We start from the raw sequence: 23162 nt of genomic DNA on the forward strand, positions 1-23162 counted from the left end.
ACTGCTGAAAATAAGTAATGCAGCTGCCTGCCATTTTGAGACAGGAAATCTTAAAAGGAAGACTTAATGGACCTGACAGGATTTTTTTCCCCTAAAGACCCCTCATCCACCTCTCAGGGTCTGTCTTCTACCCTGCCTCTGATAGACATGTCACACCCACATTGATTCACTGAAAATGTAACGTAATGGTATGGAAAAACCACATCTTCAGACCTAAACCTTGATTTGCCATTTAAAGCCCAAGCTATTTAAAACTGTTGAACTGTTTTTGTCTTGAGAAGATCCACAGGCTTCCAACATCTGGATTATAATTAAGGCATATTGTGATAGCAAAAACAAAATCATCATTCATCACGAGCTGTAAATCTACTTGAAGCACGTTATCTTAGCCTGGTTTAGCCGGCAAACCAGGTTTGTTCAAAGGGAACAACAAAATCTGCTACAAACATAGCTTGGGTTGGTATAAACAGATCCTCTATGTTTCACAGCCTAGGGATCGCAAATTATGAAGTTTAGCAATATTACATCTATATTTGGCCGAAACCACACAGTAATTGAAAACAACGACGACGGTTGCTTAAATATGGCCAAGACTCTTCAGACACTGAATAAACTTTAGATACCGAATGCTCTCTTTATAACGAAGCAGTGTATGAGATCTTACAGTAATTATAGCTTATACAATTAGGGTTAAAATTATATGCCACCATAATAGAATTGATTAACACGGGAAAAACGGAAGCAGCTCAATTAAATCTGCCATTACCTTTATAATGTTTACCAAGTCTGTTTGATAGTAACGATCTTGATGTGCATTTGCAGCTGCTAATGTGAGAAGATACTCATTCCTCGCATGAGTAGCCTTAGAATTACACTCAGACCTGCGTGCTTTTAACTATAGAAGTAAAACAGAATTAGGAAAGAAATTATAGCAATGCCGACATTTACCACCGTGAAGCAACATTTTAATAAGAAGTTGATGGCTTGTAAATGACTACACCTTTCTAGAGGAAAAGTTTAATTTTCCAGTAAGGCGGAATAATATACATGGCAGCTCAGAGTTTCAAAAAAAAACAAAAAACAAAACAAACACCACCCTCTGCCTTGTGTCTCAACTGCCAGACATTACATAGCTCTAAAATTATAACGTGCAATTTATTTTTACACTTACCTTTACACTTGCTTTCTGTAAGCTTATCCTCGATTGAAAAAGACTAAGTTTAGACCTGCAAAAAAAAAAAAAAATGTAAAGTTTTTCTGGTCAAGAGGCCAGAAAATCTGTGCAACAGACAGTACATTTAGAAAGTTATGTGTTATTTTTTCCAAAATAAGATGGCATGGAGAAATACAGAAAATTCCTCAGTAATCAAGAGAATGTTCAGGGGCTGGTTGTTCACAAGCAGGATTATACCATTAGTGATTAGGGCAAAGCGTCGTATGCAGCTCCTTAAGGCAATTTACACGCAGAAATTGCAGACAGGCTAGAACGTACTTGGCCTCGATATCGGCCTTTTCACGGACAGCGTGAGCCATCTGCTCCGTTTCGAAGTACTTCTTCTTGCCCTTAGCTAAATCTTTGACAGTCTCTTGAAGTTCAGTCTGGATCCTGATCAGATGGTCCACACACTGGACAAAACAAACAAACAAACCAGAAAACAAACATAATTGGTCTTTCATAAAAGTAGTATCTGCAACTCTACCTTTAAAAACGCACACAGACTTTTGTTCATATTAGTATAAATATGTTTATCCCGAGCACAGGAGTTTCTGGGGGAGGGGTGGTGTCCAAAATCCGCAAGGTGGCGGACACAACGCCATGCCCACCACCTTGCAGTTTAGACTCCCCTCCCACCACCCTGCAGATAGCCATGCCTAAGCATGTTGATGCAAGACCAGTCTCTGCTGGAAAACTGCTGTAGGCTACAGTGCCAGTCATACCCTGTCTCCAAAAAGCTGTTTATTTATTAGCACTCTTAAGACTGTTAAATCATGTTAACCTTTCTGAGGGTTCTACAGATAAAACCATATTTTTTTTAATCCATCCAATCGTGTCTGATTCTCGGAAACTGCCTGGAAAAGCCCCTGCAGTTTTCTTGGCAAGGTTTTTCGGAAGTGGTTTGCCATTGCCTCCTTCCCAGGGCTGAGAGAGAGGGACTGGCCCATGGTCACCCAGCTGGCTTTGTACCCAAGGCGGGACTAGAACTCACAGTCTCCTAGTTCCTAGCCCGGTGCCTTAACCACTATGCCAAACTGGCTCTCACCATCCTATATGTCTAACTATTAATTGTAATCATAGGAGATACCTTGTAGAGGTGAGCTCACCTGGATTGCAGCTGGGAAAGACCTCAGAGGCTGTCCCTCCAAATATATATACACACACACACACACACATACACACACACTCAATCGTGTCCAATTCCCAGAGACTGCCTGGACAAGTCCTTGCAGTTTTCTTGGCAAGGTTTTTCAGAAGTGGTTGGCCATTGCCTGCTTCCTGGGGCTGAGAGAGAGGGACTGGCCCAAGGTCATCCAGCTGTCTTCATGCCTAAGGTGGGACTAGAACTCACAGTCTCCCAGTCTGCAGACCAGTGCCTTAACCATGACACCAAACTGGCTCTCAAACCCATGATACATAAAATCAAAATACAACAGCCTAAGATGAAATAATACTGAACAGTATTAGCAATAGAAGGGGAAAAAAACACCCCAAAGTGTATCTCCATCTTGGCTGGACTGTGTTTTTTTTATTTAGCTGTCATCCTGCCATTAGCTTGCTCAAGCCTCACCTGCTTCAGAGGAAAAGGAGAGATCAAGTGGAATGTCACCTGCGTAACGATGACACTTGCTCACACTTGCTCACGTCCCTGGAGAACATCACAACAGGTTTTTGCTCCCCGTCCTCCCCCAACCAGACTGTGTCGACTGGCAATTCTTGGAGTTGCTGTTTCAAGGTATCTGGGGACATGAGGTTGGGAGAGACTCATGCACGGGAAGTGAATTCCTTTTGCTGATGAACCCAATTTGTTGCTAAATTAGGTTTTAACCCAATAGATGAATTTATTTTTATTCAGGAGGCTTAGAGTTGATATTTAAGGCTTTAATGGCATTCTGTTTTACAGATAGCCTCCATTCTTGGTGGACAAAGCAGGATATAAACTAAATTCTGCTGTTTTACTGTCTGTTGGGGACCTCTTCCCTCTTCAATTTAATTGTTTTATCCTGGTTTCAGGAAACATTTAGTTTTACTGTTTTGAGCACTGTCAGAATAGGGGCAATTGCTCCCTTAATTCCAGAACGTTTTTCTCAAGGAAATAATTTAGTGAGGAGGCTAAACGTTTTTACAAATGTAAAACCAAGGAAATTGTACAGGATGCAGAAAAGATGCCCAAATGTCATCCTCTAGTTGACTTTAATGCAGGAAATCTTGCCAGGCACAGCTCAGTGGCCAAGCAATTGCTCTGGAGGCAGAAGGCTCCATGTTCAACCCTGCATCTCCATTCTGAAAAGAAGCGTGGAGCAGGAAAGTCCCGGGTCCGTCCTTCAGGATTCTGATGCTAGTCAGAATCCAGGCAGCCTGGGCATGATGGATGAAAGGTAAGGCAGTTTCATTTGCTCTTTCTGGAAAAAGCATAACCAGAACTGTTTTCTTCCTCCCTGGAATCCAAGACTAATTGGCCTCACTGTTCACCTCCAATGTAGAGAATCCAAAGTACTGGCATTCTCAAAGCTGAGGAATAATTTGTGCCGTTTTCTTTTCTTAGCACTACGTTATGCTGTCTGAGCAAGATCACAGTAAACTGTGCCAACATCTTATGTGCAAATATTGCAAAAGATGTTTAGGCTTGATAATACTTTTTTTCTCAGGGTCCCACAAACAAGATGCTGTCTGACGTACTGACACTTTGTTTGAAGACTGCTAAATATCCCAGGAACCTTAACAGATTGCTAAATGGTGACATCCAGAATACTGTAGGAGCAAAGAGGAATGGCTGTACCTAAGCTGCACGGAAGGTCCAAGAAAGCAGGGGGCCATCTCTAATTTCCTGTTGGTGAAGTTTATCATTCCCTTTGCGTGCTCACATGCAAATACTTGCCTGTGAAGTGTTTCACGTGGAATGAAACAGAACAGTTTGGAAACGTTAACATTTCAAAAGTAACATTTTTACAATTTTAAAATTACAGAAAGCAAGTGATGCGACACACTGGTAAAAATTGGGTGGGGAACCCAAACCCCAACAGGAAATTCTGTAGATGGAGGCAGAAGGAAAGTACGCCTGCCACTTCTCTACCCTGAAACAGCTTCTTTCCAAACTATTTCTCCTGAACAGTTAGAACTGGACTTTGCGAAAGCTGCATTAGTGCCGTTAACCATGATCTGCAAACCATGTCAATCAATCTTAAGCCTGGATGCAAAGTAGGCCAGTGTCAGTAAGCTATGGATTAATACATGAACTGATGCCTGTAACACCAGAAACGTTTCTGGTCAGACAAAAATCTATTAGTGCAAAGCTTTTTAAAAAGTTAACCTTGAAAGTGATGATCCAACAAGCAGCACTTCACCCACTACATCCTTTCTCAAATAACAGTAATAAAAAGCAAAATTTTCCTTCCTTAGCCTCCTCTAGCCTCCTTAGCCACAAGGTTACTTCTGTATTGATTTTCTGGCCAGCTGCCTGGGATGCCTTTGCAGGACGTGCCTGAAACATCTCAATTTCCGCTGCACCCTTAGAATCTTGGATAATTTCTTGAATGTTTTTAAAAGGCACCACACCTAAAATTCAAAGCCTATCCAAGCATAATTTGGGAAATTTCAAAGCCACTTCCAAAGATGCTTATTTTTCAGATTCTTGCAACCATCACGGGGTGTATTTAATTTCATTTACGAAGACGGTTCTTCTGTTGGCTGCTAGCACATGCTTTGCCAGTTATTTGGAGAAAATGCATGCAGTATGGCTCTTGATACTGGAAGAGAGGATGGAAGGATAGATTCTTCCAGAAAATAATCTGTTCGTAAGGGTAGAGATCATGCAATCGGTACTAGTATGGATGATTCGGGTCTAATTTATTGGAGTTTATCGCAAACCGCCACACAGTCTCTCTCTTCTCTGGCCGATCAAAATATCTCCTGTTAGTTTTGCAGAACTCAAGCATTTGGTCCTAACCACCACTGGGATGTCTGCCTTGCCTGATTTCTGCCACTGAGGGCTCTGGGAAGCCCCAAATAGAAAACAAGAACACCTTTTCCTGCTTGCTGGATCCTAGCACATGGTACTCAAAAGTACAATGCTTATGTACATTAGCATGGTTCAGATATTAGGAGCAGAATATACTGACAGCAGCCATCAACGTTTTTGAGAAAGGAAATTCTATCAGTTCGGTCCTGTGTGAAAAAATTGTCTTCCATCTTCTGTCCCGTCTACCTGTCTTTTAATTGTTCCTAACTTGTACTGAAGGAGAGAGAGAAGAAAAAGTTCCACCTGTACCACTGATTTTTTTTTCATATAACTTGATTAAGTTTCAACAAAAAGTAAAATAGAAAGAAAAAGACAAAAAGAATTAAGAAGAAAGTATCAGAAAAAGAGCAAAATTAAGAAAGCAGGGAAGGGAGGGAGGGAGAAGAGGGGGAGGAGGAGGAAGAGGAGAGAACAGCTTCTGACTTTCTTTGGTACAGATACAAATATAAGATACGTTAATCTCTTACTCTAAAATCAACAATGGTATATCTGTACCACTGATTGATTACATCCACATAGATGGATTTAAAGCTTTTATCAGATCCCGAACATAAGATATCTCAGGCATTGCACACTCCAAATCCTTCCTCATTTTTGTTTCTTTTCTCTTGGGGTAGAACATCTTCCTTAAAATGTACCAACACTCTAATTTTTCAGCCACTACAGATTTCTCTACACCCTTTGTGAGTTCAGTATTCTTCATATGTCCCCATCTCCCAAAGCTGAAATCATAATTGTGAACTTGGAATAGTGTCTACACTTCTTGTTACCATGAAGCCAACAGGATCTGGGAAAATGCATGTGAAAGGGCCACCAAGGTGATGGAACTTTTAGGAGGAGAAATTACGAAGTCTGACATTGGTGGCGTTAACAAAAGAAAAGGAAGAATGTAGGAAAGGGTGGAATGCAAAAATATACATGTATACACATAACTATGCATAAAATTAGACACACTATGGAAAGATGGACGGGAAATCACTGCTGGGAATGCTGGTGAGAAGCCGGTATCAGTCTCACGCCCTAGCTGTGGTTTCTCCATTCACGTTTGGTTGGGTGCCCCAGAAAGCTGGAGCAGATAAGCAGAATCAAGCTGCTCAATAAAAATGACTTGGGGAAAACTGCCCGTAGTTCCCCGCCACTGTGAAACTGGAGGGCTGAGGCCAAGAGGAGATGCTTCCCCTGGACATTGGGTTAGTCCTGATGTTCTTGGCCTTCCAGAAGCAAGTGGAGGTGGGGATTCCCTGGAGGGCTTCTTTCGTTAATTGAGAGAACGCCATATGAATGTTTGTTTCTCCAGTCAGGCTGCTGGTTTCAATTTTTGTCCTAGACCAGGGTTTCTCAACCTTGGCCACTTTAAGATGTGTAGACTTCAACTCCCAGAATTCCATGCTGGCTGGGGAATTCTGGGAGTCGAAGTCCACACGCCTTAAAGTGGCCAAGGTTGAAAAATACTGTATTAGACTGGTACCATACCATGGGCATTTTACAATTTCTGCATACCACCAAGAGTTTTATGATTGTGGAGGTCTAGAAATCCTATCCAGCCCCCAGTCAAGAAAAGGCAGCTTACGATAAATCATGTGGTGTAGGAGATGGGTTGGGAGCAAGGAAAGGACCCACATTCAACTCCACCCTCAGTTACAAAAGCTCACCGAATGACCTTGGGCCAGGCATAATCTCTCAGCCAACCTACTTTACAGCAGTCTTGTGTGGATAAAATTGGAAGAGAGAATGTTATCTTATGACTCTGAATTCCTGAAAGCAATGCAGATATTCATTTAAGACAAACAAAGGAATCAATAAATAAGCAAGGGGCAAGAAGGAATGAGTGTTTCTAGGGGAGATGGTGCAAACCACCAATGAGGACACACAGAATCAGGAGAAGAGTAGCCAACACCACATTTTCTTATCACCAGTATAGGAGTGAAGAATGTGAACAGACATTCTTCTGTAAAACACCACCTGTGTAAAACTGAGCGTTGCTTCTCTAAGTAAAAAGGACAGAACAAAACTCTCAGGATGTACCTTTTTCAGCTGCTGTTCTTTAAAGCACTTTACTGCCCTGGCAGGCTCCGAAATTAGATTTTTATAGTTTTCGCAGATACTGAGTCTGGACTGAGCCACTTGCACTGTGCTTTCGAGAAATGATTTCCACACAGGATGCAGGCTCCTACAATGCAGACATAAGTCTCAGGAGGCATCCAGATCAGTGAGGGAAGAACAAGGAAGGGATGATTGAGCAATGACATTTTTCACATGGATATAACTTCATGTTCAGACTGCAAAAACAATAGCTAACTTCCCAAAACCTGCCTTTCTGGAAAAGAAAAATTATCCAAATAATCCCTAACCAACCCAATATAATCTTATTTTCCAAATTTAAGCCTTCAATCCCACCACCATTGAAACTCTGTGCTTACCGTTTATCGCCTGTTTCTGTATATCCACTGTTCAGCTTTATTTACAAATTGAATTTGCTTTAATTTTTTTTAAAAAAAATTGTTACACCTGGACTGTAAGTTATGGCACTCCAAGAAACCTAGGGAATTTTGCTTTGTCAGTCTGAACAGTTGGGGGAAAAACAACAGTTGAAGAAAAAAGACCATCAACACGATAATAAAACAGTGTGAGAATTAGTCAAGAGGGGACCCACCAACCTCTAGATAAAAAAGTATTATAGGCAAGACCCAAGCTGTATCAGGCCCCTCCAGGGGAAGAAATAGATCTTGTTCTTGCATGGAGAGCTGCATTGCATTGCTCACCCTCTTGGAGAGAACTGGCAGCTTGAAGATGTGTGGACTTCAACTCCCAGGATTCCCCAGCCAGCCTTGCTGGCTGGGGAATCCTGGGAGTTGAAGTCCACACATCTTCAAGCTGCCAAGGTTGAGAAACACTGGTCTAGACAGAAGTTATCCCATCATAAGATAATAGAAACCATTTTGGGGGAACAAAGGAGACCAATACATGAGCACCTTGTCTTACTGCACTCATTATTCCAAGCCTTCACATCTCTAAGGAACACACGACCACCTGAATGGCAGCCATAAGGACAGGCAAGTTTTACTGGGCTCAGGGCAAACCTGTCCTCTGAATGATTTGATCAGGATGACCATGCTCCAAATATTAATGGGGCAAGGATAAGCCCTACATTCTATTTATTGTGCATGTAGATTTGCAATGACAATAAAACATAATTTAATATGATTACTCCCCGGTATTCATACAGGTAAAAATTTTCCTCTTCCACTGGTCTAAGGCCACCTACTAACAGCCGCAGGTTGGGCACTTTTCCTCTATAGGTAGTCTTCGACTTACAACCATTCATTTAGCGACTGTTTGAAGTTACAACGGTGCTGAGAAAAGTGACTTGTGACCGGTCCTCACACTTACAACCATCACAGCATCCCTGTGGTTATGTGATGACAATTCAGGTGCTTCGGAACTGGCATGTATTATGATGGTTGCAGCGCCCTAGGGACACGTGCTCGCCATTTGGGACCTTCCCGGCTGGCTTCCAACAAGCAAAGTCAGTGGGGGAAGCCAGATTCACTTAACAACCACGTGATTCGCTTAACGACCGTGGCAAAAAAGGCTGTAAAATCAGGTGTGACTCACTTAATGACTGCCTTGCTTAGCAATGGAAGTTCCGGTCCCAACTGTGGTCATAAGTCGAGGACTACCTGTACATCCATTAATGGCCAGAGGTTACAGTGGATCAGTTACAAACAGAGAAACGTTGAACACCGTTGCAGCACAACATCACAAATGCAAGTCCTTAGAAGCAGGTGTCTTGGTTACAATTACCTAAAATCATTTCGCTCATCTGCCTTCACACCAGGCCATTCTTTCTTTAAGTACTGGCTAGCCAATTTCTGCATCCCCTGTTAAAAAGAGAAACAAAAGGCTTTATTTACAAATGGATGTGAATCCTGGCATTTCTCCCATTGCTAGTTATCTTACTCTAAAACATTCCACGAGCTTTTTCTGGTGGGAGATGGGAAGGTCCATACCTGGTTGATGGGACTGAAAAGCCAGCAAAGACAAATCAGCTAACCGACCAAGACTTATTTACACAATCCATGACAATAGTAAAGAAACATGTGGGATTCGCCCTGCCCCCACTTCCCATTCAGAGGAGAAAGATGGAGCTGAGATGTTACCAATACCAAGATGGTCAGAGATGCTGGTTGCAGTTAGGGTTCTCTGTCCAAGCCAGTTCAAGAAAAGCAACGGGACAGTCTTGGAGAAGACACAAAACCCTGTCAACCTCAGAAATGAACTGAAACCTCGCAGTCCAACTTCAGCACAGGGTTCACAGGAAGACAACAAAGGACAGGGTGGCTTTTAGGTTATACTCAAGACAAGGCAGGACAAAAAGACCAAGACATTGATTCTGAAATGGTTTTCTTGGCTCTCTTGGTGTCACCAAATAATTAAGAAGACATCATGCTGGAGACAAACTACCAAGGAGCAAAAACACAGGTAGTGTAAGCAGGTGATCTGTCTTGAAAATAGGAACCCTGCTAAGGTTCTGGATTAGCCAATTTACAGGTACCTGCATGGGCGGGCTGGCTAGCTGGTGGTTTAGCAGTTAACCGGAGAAATTCCTTTTAATTTCATTAATAGAAGAAGAACATAAATGAATAAATGATGAGCCGTGGCTATCCTTCAGGACCTCACTTTCATTCCAGAAAGTCTCTTGAGCATCTTTCTTTGCTCTTCTGCCGGAATAAAAATGCATTCCTTTTGCAGAGACAGAAGGCACAGCAGTGTGTGGAGAAATGGGAGATTTTGGGCACAACACACCGGGATCTGTCATCTTGGTGAAACAATCTAAGACAAAATCACAAGTCCTTGCAGAACCTCAACCTCTTTTGCAAGCTTTGAAGGATACCACCTGAAAGGTTATAAAGTACAAAGTGAGGAGAATTCAAAGCAAAGCAGGGGTTCCACTGGGTAACAGGATTGTGCAGCAATTGAGATTCAAAGAGGAAGAGGAGATTGTGCGAACACACTGGTGTGAAGGTAGCACCTCCTGCACCAGGCGGGCCCAGGCAAAGACACAACTCCTTTAAAAGAGGTGCTGATGGGTGCTACGTGTAGGCCCATGTACATTCCTAACCATCTTTCCCCCTTCAAATCCTGACTGCAGCATAGTCCTCCTTTGTAATATGGCTCCATCTCCGCTGTTAAAAATATGCGCGTGTGTTTATTTCAATGGCAGGTCCCAAATGTTTGGTCTGGAACTGGAGGAAAATGCTGCCAAGCGCATAATTCAAAGCCAGAGTAACACAGTGGAAAGCCTTGAGGAGCACAGCTATGGCAGAGCTGGCAAAAATATACTGAGTAAGTCAGCCACAAGCAACACACCCTGCAGGTACTAATCCTTATTGTTTGTTCTTAGGGCTTGCAAGATTAAAGAAAAGCAGTCTTAAACACTCCTGGCTAAGAAAAGAAATGCTGTCACCACTCCCATCGTGCTAAAACGCGTGCACGTTTTTGGATGTTTCACGCTGGAAATCATAAATGGCTTTAAAACCAGCAGGGAGAGGAGAGAGCGTCTCTATGCGCAGCTAATGCCTTGTATAATGTTCTCCTTGTTCTCTTCAAGGACACTTGCTGGCTTGGCTCTCAAGAGTTCCCGAGACAAAAATCAGCACTGTTTGGCTCCAACTGGGAAATCTACCAATAGTTTAACCTCTGACCCAGGTCCATTGAGCGTGAGCTGGAGGAGTGTGCTCAGGAGTCACTTATGGGGTGCCTTGGCATGACTTTAACTCAAACAGTAAGCCCCACGATAAGAAAAACCCCGTTACTGCGGATAGCGTTCCTAAAAATCTGGACGTAGTCTTATTCCTGTGCAGAAACTGAAGTGTATCTGTGCAAGAGCCGTATTTCTCAATCTTTAGGCCCCTTTTTGATTTAATCTGTTGGCTTCCACACAGAGGATCATTATCACGCCAGGAACCGTGCCACATTTTAACTGGCTGTTTTTAAAACTTCAGCATTTACTCGGAAGCCCCGCTGTGTAATAGGGACATAATCCATAGTGGGCAAGTTTAGATTATAACCTTCAGACTCTGAAATCAGGAATTGCCCTGAGTTATTCTTTTGACAAGGGTAACATATACGTAGAAGAGGCCATGACTCGGAGGCTAATTTTACTGATCCAGCCTAAAATTCTGCTTGCTTGTTTTATACCCACATCCGTCTGAAGATTTAAATTCAGCCTGCAAGCAACTATGAAAGTTCTTTGTTCGGTATGTGTCAGCTCAGAAAACAAGCTGAATTCTTTATCTTTTTACTGCCAAACCAGCAGACCCCTGTCCTACATCTGTGCATTTGGCATCTTCTCCCTACGGGAAAGCTGTAATTCCCATAGTCTCATTGATCTGTCAGTGGCTGGCTGGGAATAATGGAAATCTGGTGGGTCCCAAGACTGGGGAAGCAACACTTTGCAGAATCAAAGTCAGCCTCATCCCACCGTATTTCAAGCCACTTTAATTATTCTCAGGAGTGTGCAAAATTTAATACAAAATTTAAATAAGAAGATCCCCCCACACACCCCAATTTAGAGTTGCTGGGTATCTACCAAGCCACATTCTGAGTCAGCACAAAATACCTGGAGGAATTATTTCAGGTAGCTGGTGCAGCAAAACAACAAAACAGTAACAGTAATAACAACAAAGCAATTACAGTGGGTTTTATCTTCTGAGATCAGAGCAATTTAAACACTTGCACAGCAAATATTGCAGTTAATTTATATGCAGCTTGCTAAATGTCATTTTATCCCATGCTTTATCAGCTGACTAAGGTAAACTAATGAAGGGCATTTTGTGAGGGATTCATCATGTTTTCTTTTTTAAATTCTTCCTCTTCTACTGAGAGAGTAAAATGATGTAAAGCAAAAGAAAAGCCACTCTGCTTCTTCTGTGATATCATTTATTCCTGGAAATAAGGACAATCAGTGCATCTCCCCACTTAAAAAACTGAGTATCCGCTGAGTCTCAAGAGCGCTTGTCCAATAGAAAGGGAACCTATAAATCAATTCAGTAACTAAAATGTCACTTCTCCTGCAAGTTCCCTGTTAATTAGTGAATCTACCAGTTCTTGATTCCATCTTTATTACTTAAACAAAGCAACAGAAAAAATGTGAAGAACTTTTTCCGCTGGTTAAAAAGGGGAAAAAAGGGTTCTGGGGGAAAACAGTCCCCAGGATTTTTCTTGTTGTTGTTGTTGTTTGATGAGAAAACAGGCTCTGCTCTGATGGGAATTCAGACTGCCAAGGGCTCAACCTCCTGAGCTGCTTCAAAACATCCATCTCATCAATTCAATTCTCTATGTTATAGGTCACCTCAACAGTATCTCAGGGACGACTTAACTCCCTATTACAGTGTTTCTCAATCTTGGCAACTTTAAGATGTGTGGACTTAAACTCCCAGAATTTCCTAGCCAGCCATGCTGGCTGGGGAATTCTGGGAGTTGAAGCCCATTCATCTTCAACTTGCCAAGGTTGAAAAATAGTGCATTATAGAGATGGGGAGAAGGGATGCGGTGGCACTGCGGGTTAAACCGCTGAGCTGCTGAGCTTGCTGATCGGAAGGTCAGTGGTTCAAATCTGCGTGATGGGGTGAACTCCTGTTGCTAGTCCAAGCTCCTGCCAACCTAGCAGTTCGAAAACATGCAAATGTGAGTAGATTAATAGGCACCGCTTCGGCGGGCAGGTAACGGCGTTCCGGTTAGTCATGACCACGGAGGAAGTGTCTACGGACAAACACCGGCTCTTCGGCTTTGAAACGGAGATGAGCACTGCCCCCTAGAGTCGGACACGACTGGACTTAATGTCAAGGGAAACCTTTACCTTTACCTTAGAGATGGGGAGGGTACCCTTAATAACGTATCATTTGATCAGATGAGAGCCAGCTTGGTCTGGTGGCTAAGGTTCTGGGCTCGAAACCAGGAGTCTGATAGTTCTACTCCCGCCTTACGCCTGAAAGTCGGCTGGGTGCCCTTGGGCCAGTCCCTCTCTCTCAGCCCAAGAGCCAATCAGGCGTGGCAGGAGAGTTCTAGTCCCGCCTTAGGCATGAAAGCCGGCTGGGTGCCCTTGGGCCAGTCCCTCTCTCTCAGCCCAAGAGCCAATCAGGCGTGGCAGGAGAGTTCTAGTCCCGCCTGAGGCATGAAAGCCGGCTGGGTGCCCTTGGGCCGGTCCCTCTCTCTCAGCCCAAGAGCCAATCAGGCGTGGTAGGAGAGTTCTAGTCCCGCCTGAGGCACGAAAGCCGGCTGGGTGCCCTTGGGCCGGTCCCTCTCTCTCAGCCCAAGAGCCAATCAGGCATGGTAGGAGAGTTCTAGTCCCGCCTGAGGCACGAAAGCCGGCTGGGTGCCCTTGGGCCGGTCCCTCTCTCTCAGCCCAAGAGCCAATCAGGCGTGGCAGGAGAGTTCTAGTCCCGCCTGAAGCACGAAAGCCGGCTGGGTGCCCTTGGGCCGGTCCCTCTCTCTCAGCCCAAGAGCCAATCAGGCGTGGTAGGAGAGTTCTAGTCCCGCCTGAGGCACGAAAGCCGGCTGGGTGCCCTTGGGCCAGTCCCTGTCTCTCAGCCCAAGAGCCAATCAGGCATGGTAGGAGAGTTCTAGTCCCGCCTGAGGCACGAAAGCTGGCTGGGTGCCCTTGGGCCAGTCCCTCCCTCTCAGCCCAACTCGGTGCAATGCAGACCAGCCTCCTCGTGGGGCACCCCGGGCAACGTGACATGGCTAAATAGTCTACACATCTGGCTGCTGGACCTCACAAGGATTTCCCAGCAAGAAAAAGCAGCATGAACGCCCAACTGCTATGCCATAGGATTAAAAAAAAAAAATTGATCAGATCAGATTCTTTGGAGCTCTAGAAAAGGTATCAATAACAAAAAAAGTTGCTGCTAATGTCCTCTACTCTCACATAAAGCCCACCTGAATGGCCTTTTGGGAACTCCCAACAGGCGACCCTAAGTTCATCTCCCTCCCACTTACCAGCACTCAAACCTACACAACCAGTCTCGCCTGCCAAATATAATGCCACAGTTTGGGTCACTACTGGACAAGCCCAGACGTAACATTAGACACATTAACGGGCAAGGATTTCTAGAAGAAGAGTAAAGGCTAAAATCAGAAAAGCCCCCCAAAGAAAACAAACCAATAACCAAACAATGTAAGAAAATATAGCAAAAGTTATGCATCAGAGACCTTTAAAAGAAAATGATTGAAAAATGCATTTCCAAAGACATCCTAGTAGCCAGCATAAAAGACCATAGTGTATCTATGTACTATGTGTGTTTGTGTGTCCCCAAAAGTCAAGATGGCAGCAGTGACATGGGTAAAAAAAAAAAAGGGGGGGGGCGCGGCTCTGATTGTACAGAGGCAGTTGCCAACTTGACTTCTTTGACAACCCCACCCCCTGCAGATGTTCCTGCTGGAGGTTGTGGCTGGTGCAGAATGGTGTCAGCTGGCATACACTGGCCAGCCCATTTGTCCAGGGGGAGCCTGCTGGAAATACCCCATTCTGTGATGAGAGGGGACCGAGGTTGAGAGGTGCTGCTTTTCAATAGCACCACCTGTTCTTTGGGATGGTGTGAAAGGTGGGGGGGGGGGGGCAGGCTGGGAAAGGAAAGGAAGGGAAGAGAGACAAAAACAGTCAAGTAATAGAACGCGAGTCTTTTGGCAGCTGATCTCACAAAGAGCAACTCAGCCTAGGAAACCCTGGAAGAAGTGCTTCAAATAATTATTTATTCAAATTATATTATTATCATCACTGTTGTTACTATTATTCAGAAACACTCAGCTTTAATGAGCCCTCAGTAAACGAGGCTGGGAAATTCCTCTTGCACTTCCTGAGATTCTGCATTGACCCAAGAGGCCGGCCGGCCGGCCTACCTACCTACCAGCAGCCATATGTGAAGATCAGACCTGCCCCCTCTGCCAAGCCTGTTCCACAGGGCATGATCAAAAAAAGAAGACTCATACAGACTTCACCGAGGAATTTTAATGCAAGAATCAGGGCTATGGTACAGAATCCTAGAACTTGTAGCCCCATTAAGGCAGAGAACCTCTAAGAGTTTTGAATCTCTTCTTCCATAGCAAATTTAAATATATGCATACATACAGGCACTCCTTGACTTACAACCATTTGTTTAGCAACTGTTCAAAGTTATGACGGTGCTGGAAAAGTGACTTACAACTAGTCCTCATACTTATGACTGTTATAGCATCCCTGAGGGCACATGATCAAAATTTGGGCACTTGGCAACTGGCATAGGTTTACAACAGTTCCGGTGTCCCAGGGTCATGCGATCACCATTTGCAACCTTCCCAGCTGGCTTCTGACAAGCAAAATCAATGGGGAAACCATGTGATTCACTTAACGACAGCAGCGATTCACTTAACAACTGCAGCAAAAAAGGTCATAAAATTGGGTGCAGTCACATGCCTCACTTAACGACCCCATTTCTGGTCCCAATTGTGGTCATAAGTAAAGGACTACCTGCTATAGGCATGAAAGCTGGCTGGGTGATCTTGGGCCAGTCACTCTCTCACAGCCCAACTCACCTAACAGGGTTGTTGTTGTGGGGAAATAGGAGGAGGAAGGAGGGTTAGGTATGTTTGCCGCCTTGAGTTATTTATAAAATAATAAAAGGTGGGATAATAAATAAAATAAATAAAGATACATACATACATACATACATAATATGCCAGCTGGGTCTGCCTGCTATTGGTTGATTTTGAAGCTGGTCTGTTTGGTTACTGCACACTGTTTTTGTACTGCTATTAATCATTTCTTAATTACAGTTTGTGTTGGATGCTTTATTGTTTTTCATTCACTGTGCATATTTCAGTTTGATGTATACCCTGTTGTTAACTGTTGGGAGTCCCTGCTTAGATTATGGCAGTTTACAAATGGAATAAATAAGCAGACCTGCAAGTGTTGACACCCCTCTCCTCAACACTGCAAAACTATCCATTTAATCAAAACTTTCAGTGGATTTAAAATAGGCCCTTGAACCCCATGCAGTTGTCCTTCTTGTACCAGGATGAAGGCCACTCGAAACCACGCATCGCTATGAAAAAGCATCACTAAGAGCAGGGTGGGTACCACTGTCTCACCTTTCTTTAGATGCTAGAAAATAGTGACATCTCATACTTACACCAAAGAAAGGTAAGTTCTCCACTCCAAATAATTGGCTGGGGTTTGTGGGGCTGTCTTATAGTTTGGCCAAGAATCTCACAAGGAAGGTGCTGCTGAAAACCAGCAGTGAAGAACAGTGTAAATCAGTGTTTCTCAACCTTGGCCACTTGAAGATGTGTGGACTTCAACTCCCAGAATTCCCCAGCTAGCCATGCTGGCTAGGGAATTCTGGGAGTTGGTCCAATCATCTTCAAGTGGCCAAGGTCGAGAAACTCTGGTGTAAAGGAATGAACACAAGTGGACAGAAAGGAGGCAGGAGAGAGAGGAAAAGATAGCAACACCTCCTGGTGGCCCTCCACAGATTGACATTCAGCTGCAATAGAGAAAATGAACATGCTGTGATTGAATAAAAACTCTGAAAAATCAGGATTCTCAAAGACATTTCTGCGGAGGGGAATGAAAAGAGAATGAGGTTAGCGTGCTGCCTGAACAGGTCTACAAATCCTAATCATACTCATCGGGGAGTAATAGGGGCTGAACTCAGTGGAGTTTACTACAGAGTAATCTTGAGTACACTACAAGGGTCATTTCCTTCCTTCCACAGAGCTCAGAACCCAAGGATCTCTTCCCCAATTTCCATCCCAGCTTACATTGAGTAAACTAGGGTTAGCAGATCCCAGCATTGAAATAGTCAGGGCAAACTTAACTGGGAGTAAAAGCCATTGCTTAATGTGGCTTGCCACTAAATAAGCCTATATAGTAGAATATTTCTGCACAGTCCCCCCCACCCCCGTGTCTGTGAGAATAATATATGTATAAGAGAACCATTTGTGTATGTGGAATGCCTTATTATGCAGGGAATTAATTTTAATCAGCAGTCATTAACTCAATTTATATTACACTTGTTCTCCTGTCCTTGCCCTTTTATGGAACACAGCCTTAGGATACTACACTTTTGCACATATATTCACTGGTGGGGGAGATTCCAGAATGGTTTCAGTGGGAGTCAGAAATCTGAGCTGACAAGGTAGAGAACGTGGGTAATGCAGAGTTTGGTCCCTACACACACACACACCAAATTCCTACACAGAGATTGTTCTGAAAGGGGAATCCCTTTCAATTCAGTTTTATTTGCCCTTTGTAGAGTTAATTCCAGCACTGCAGCCGGGATTTTCTTTTGCTGAAGTGCTCCACGTTTTTTGGAAGGCAGCGTCAATGGAAGTGGAGGGCTTTGATGTCAGGAAGGAGTCATGCTAGTTGGAAATTTGCAATCCTGATAACATCCTGAAGACACCAGAGTGGAGAAGAAAAGGCTGGGGAGTCTCTCGGTCTGCCCAGAATTTACTTTCCCATCTTCAGAGAGGCCAGACACACCTGATGTGTACAACAGCATGACAACCAAAGCAGGATCTAATTTCGAGCCTCTTTCTACCACCTCTCATCTTCTCCTGGAGCACAGATGTATGACAACCCAGGTTAAAAAATGAATGATTCTAAAATGCTGGCAAGTGATATCAGCAATTCAGTGAATGGAGCTCCTAAGATCTTCTAATAAATAACCCTCTACTCAGGGTTGGACTCCTTGTGTTAGAAAGTATCTATGCTTACTTCCCTAGAGAAAAATGAATTATTTTGTCCAAGGCACATGGATGCTCCTGATTTCAGCAGAAGATAATATTCCCTACGCTGCACTTTTTAGTAATATCAGAGATCATCCCTCAAGGAAGCAGACTGATGGGTTGTCCAACCTGCCAAAAAATGTTGATTTTCTTAATGTTTTGCCAATGTGTTACAAGAGTGGCAAGAAGGGCCATTGCCCATCTCCAAAATCAGGAGCACAGATACTTCCTAATTCAGGAGATTAAAATAGGATTACTTCTTTCAAGTATGTAAAAAGGGGAGGGGGGGACAAACTTAAATGGAGACCTACAGACAATGTGTTAACAGTTTGAAGAAAATATGCTCCTCTTGAGAAAGGGGAGGCATGGATCCGACTTGGAAAATAACTATTCTGTCAACTATTATAAATTTGATACATTTGACCCTGTACTTCCCACAGGGAATCCTCTTTGAAGTTTGTAACAAAGCACTCTAGATCTTTCACATTAAATTTAATGTTATTGCAAAACAAAAGAGTTTTCCTAACAGGATATCCTTTTCTGTGGAAAGCCAAATACCTCCTTAAACAAAACTAGGTTGGTAGAATGAATTTTTCTTTGTGCTTCTTAAATGTAAGTGCTTATGTTCATATTAAGTGAGGCTGAACCAGCTTGCGCAATGCCACAGCCTGATGGTAAATATCATGTGACTTGAACTCCTGTTACTATTAATTGGCCAAATATAATCTTACTTTTTTTTTTATCTGTTTAGTCGTGTCTGATTCTCGGAGACTGCCTGGACAAGTCCCCGCAGTTTCCTTGTCAAGGTTTTTCAGACGTGGTTGGCCATTGCCTGCTTCCTAGGGCTGAGAGGAAGTGACTGGCCCAAGGTCACAGCTGGCTCTGTGCCCAAGGCGGGACTAGAACTCACAGTCTCCTGGTTTCTAGCCCAGTGCCTTAACCAAGACACCAAACTGACACTCTATAATGTTATATTAGATCCAACCAAACCCATGGGTGTTTCCTGCTATGGTCAACGGTACTTTTCCTTGACGAAAAAGTATACATCCTGATCTATCCCTGATTTTCCACGGAAAACTTTGATTGATTGATTGAAGTAGTTGTAAACCACACGATACGAGTAGAGGCATAGTAAAGTGTTAAAAACAATAACCGGAAACCAGAAACAACAATAACAAGACAGAGGCAGCTAAACAGAGCTGAGGAGACCCAACCATGGTGATCAAGATCCAGAAACGTGGGCGCTAAAATGAAACCGATGCTAGTGGTGCAGCCACAGGGCAATAGCAATTAATCCCTTTCTTTATAACGTTGCAAATGTGTTGATGTAGGAACCAGCCACAAAGAAGCTCATGGGTTCTTCTGGCCCGCTGGATGAAAGGGAGAAGCGTTCCCCTGGAATGGACCTCTGCTCCCATTTTTACGTTTATGGCTAGAATCAAGGCCTCAAACCACCCAGTTCTGCCACAATTCACAAGTCCTCCTAAGCAAACATGTGGCAAGAGATTGAGTTTATCACGAAAGGGCTTGTCCCAAAGCTATTTTTGTCTTCGAGATCCAGTTCTACAAAGATCACGGGATATTTCTCAAAAAACCCAGAGGAGCCTGGTAGCCCCTTTCCCGACTAACACATTTTATTAAAAGGCAGAAGCCTTTGTGAGCTGCAGCTCTTTTAATGAAGTTTGTTAGTCGGAAAAGGGGCTACCAGGCTCCTGATGTTTTGCTACTGTAGCCTAACACAACTCTCCTCCTCCAAGGCTGTTTCTCACTTCCCCAAAAACACCTTTTAATTAACCAAATTTGCCTCCTTTATCCTTCCCCTTTTACTTAGAGGAAAAGATGGTGATTTGTAGTCTCGTTGCTAAGACAACCACAGTGGAACAAATTAATGGGAGACAGTGAACGGATATAACGAAAAAGTCTGGGTTCTTCTTTTCTACCAGGCATGGCAGAGTTTGCCCAACGACCACAATGGGAATTCAGGACATTAATAAACACCAGTCCTCATATTTGATATCCTAAAGAGAGAGAATGGATCCTCGTCATATTAGGGAGGAACGTCTCGCCCAAACTCTGCATTTAGATCTCAAGGGAACTGGCATCCTTTCAAATGGAACTAGGTCCAATTTACAGTTGTGCCATATTTTTCCAGCTTCAAACCACAGGCAAACTTAAGTTGCTCCACTGATTCGACTTTTCTTACCAGGTCAAACAGGAGGTGCCATCCAGTCGATAAGGCTATCCTCTGCCAACGTAACACTTTCAAAGTTGCCAGTGTTACAAGTTTAGGGGTTTTTACCCATCTTTGGGGCTTTACGCCGGAATGTTTGTGTGGTGTATCTTCTAGGAAAGCCGTTCACATCTTTCCTGGTTCTGTCATTTAAATATACGGACACCACCCTTTGCCTTCGCCTCCTCTAATGTGGTTCTTTTACCAAAAACAAGTGAGATTAAGCCACATTATGAAGGCATCTCAAATTGCCCGCCCCCCAGAAGTGTTTCTGGCTTTTTGTTGAAACAAACAAAAAATATATGCTTTGAGTCTTAAACTTCCTCTGCTAGTGGGATGTTTAAAAATAAACAGTAATAACTTAAAATATTTAAACTACGTCAGTATAAAGCAAGAGTTGAGCCACTTAAAACAAAAATTGTTTGAACGGTTCCAACCAATGCGACTAAAAGGTTTCTCAAAGCAGGAAATTTCTTATCAGCGATGCAGATGTGTTTGCTTTCATGTTCTAAAAGGTAATGAATTTTAACACTCCATGATATACAGAATTGCTAGGCGTGAAAACACTTGTGCGGCATTGAAAAATCTGTCTGAATTTTCTCCCCAGTTGGAAAGTCAGCTATGTTTTTTGTGAAGTGTAAAGGCAAATAAAATTGCTTCTATAAAATCTTTTTTTCACAACTGGCATGAAAAGCAGTAAATGAAAGTGATACTACCTTGCTTGCTACAGAATCTAGACAGTAACCCTCACGTTGAATTTCTTCATTTTAGTATTTTTCTCCAACATGGATCCCAAGCTTAACTTGTCAATATGGACTGCATGGAATCCCCTGCCTTATTGAACCAATTTCTAATTCTTCTCCAAAGCACTGACATTTAAATGAACAGGCCATCCTCATTTAGTGACTGCCTCATTTAGTGACCATTCGCAGTTACAACAGTGATGAAAAAGTAACTTTATGACCAATCCTCACATTTACAACCTTCACAGGTCTGTAAAGCAAATGAAAGCTGAAGTGAGATTGTAAGCACAGTCTGGTTTCACTTAGCGACCGCTTCACTTAACAACCAAGTTGATGGTCCCAATTGTGGGCGCTAAACAGGGTCTACCTGAAGTGAGGGTTTAAAGGTAGCATGGGAAGCTTTGACTTAAAAAAACAAAACAAAACAAAGTGACTTGGCTACTGTCCTGAGATAAGGGTGCTAAAAAATCAAGATGGTGGCTAAAACTAGGGTTGGGCTTTGATCACATGATTGCAACCGACATCTTGATTTTTTGATTCCCTCCATCCATGAAAAGCAAGTTTATGACCTTGGTTATTTTTGACTGGATTTTATTGTCATTGATCGTTGCTTTGACAGGAGTAGTAGTATACGAACCTGGTAAATAAAAACCAAATAAATTAAACTATCTATTTTAATTTCAGTGTGGAGTGCAGTTACGGTTGCACTGGGCACACTGCTGGAAGACCTGGAGGACAGGGACAGAACGGCATGGAGAAAATCTACCTACGTGGCCCCTAGGAGTCGACAACGATTTGACGGGACGCAGTCAATAATCAGTAGATTGCTCTGGCACAGAAGAGTAAATTAATCCTGTATTTCCAAAGCTGACCCACACACTTCATGGGCTACAGCTAGAACCCTTGGTTTCTCCAACCAACCAACAAGGGCAGCCAATTCTGCCTAAAGTGCATCCATTTTAGGGTGGTGAAACTAGGGGACCAACAGGTGGTCCTTTGCTTACCCAAAACGACACTTTCCCCCCTAAGACAATGGCAAACATTTCTGGCCTGTGTTAAGAAAGACCGTGGGGAGAAGTGTTCATTTGTAAAGCGAGGTGCCAGCTGAGAAAGGAACCACATGGGCTTCTTGACAAAGATTTTAACCTGGCAGGGCTTGGCCAAGCACGCTATAATTTTCTTGAGCCTGGGGGAACAGTTTCTTCTGGCAAACAGCAGTGAGTTTGTGTATGAGAGATGCATGATAACATCAGGGCTGGGAAGCGCAGGAATCCAGACACCCAGGCTCAAAAATTAACTGTAATCTTAAGGAAGTTTCAGATGTCTAATTATTTTTCAGCGTACCCAAAAAGGATACGCACAGATGCTCTGTTTTCAGATGTTCTGTTCATTGATCTAAGTAGGTTTTTAGCTTATAAAGGAACACCATTTATCTACACCTTTAATTGCTCTTCACAAGTAAGCCAGTATTGTAAAGAATGGTGGCTTCCTTCTAAATGAGAATTACTTTTTCTTCTTTCCTCCTGCTGGCAGGAGCAGCTACAAAAAGCAGATGCATTTCCATCTGTGTTAGTTTGGTGCTATGCATGAACTAAGTATTCTGGTTTATTCCTGATTTAACAAACCAGTTATAAGCTAAACAAACTGCAGATGGAACGGTCCAGATTGGACAGCCATCCCCACCGGCAATAGGGGCGAAGTGGAAGTTATCAACGCTTGGAAGAATATCAGAACTTTTAAAAACTTTTTCAAAAACAATAGCTCAACAGGAGATGCGAATACTGTACTCTCCTGCATATTCTAGTCCACCAAGATCGTTTTAAAAAACATTTTCCTAAGAAAGGACAGCTCCCTTTATTAGAGGGAGATTTAACCAATAAAACATTGGATCCACTCAAATGAATCATGCCCAGAAATATAGCTTGAAGCCTCTAGTGAAATTGGCATGTGCCTGCTCACACATTCACTATGATAGAGCCATCTGTGAACTTCCAGGCAAGGAAGCCACCTTATTTTGGTACAAATCAGCCAAGTATCTTTCAAGCTTGATATAATAATGACATTATTCCACATCTCATCTAGCAAGATGACAGATAAACACAAACGTGATACTTATAAGCAGTTGGTCACAGAGTGTACATACATATTTAGTGTACATACATATTTATACATACAGTTTTTCATGGT

General features: G+C 43.1%; 1 protein-coding gene across 1 annotated transcript in view; it reads right to left on the reverse strand.

The window, feature by feature from the left end:
• FCHSD2 (FCH and double SH3 domains 2) overlaps positions 1 to 23162 on the reverse strand; it is a 161250-nt gene that overhangs the window by 78084 nt on the left and 60004 nt on the right. Inside the window, exons 4-8 of the mRNA XM_063305977.1 lie at positions 9039 to 9115; positions 7260 to 7404; positions 1493 to 1626; positions 1172 to 1226; positions 767 to 895 (exon numbers count right to left, since the gene is read on the reverse strand). Of these exons, the coding sequence (XP_063162047.1) occupies positions 767 to 895; positions 1172 to 1226; positions 1493 to 1626; positions 7260 to 7404; positions 9039 to 9115 (540 nt within the window). The remainder of the gene's footprint in view (positions 1 to 766; positions 896 to 1171; positions 1227 to 1492; positions 1627 to 7259; positions 7405 to 9038; positions 9116 to 23162) is intronic.

This window comes from Candoia aspera, chromosome 5, assembly GCF_035149785.1.
Source record: "Candoia aspera isolate rCanAsp1 chromosome 5, rCanAsp1.hap2, whole genome shotgun sequence".
In the NCBI taxonomy this organism is placed as follows: Eukaryota; Metazoa; Chordata; class Lepidosauria; order Squamata; family Boidae; genus Candoia; species Candoia aspera.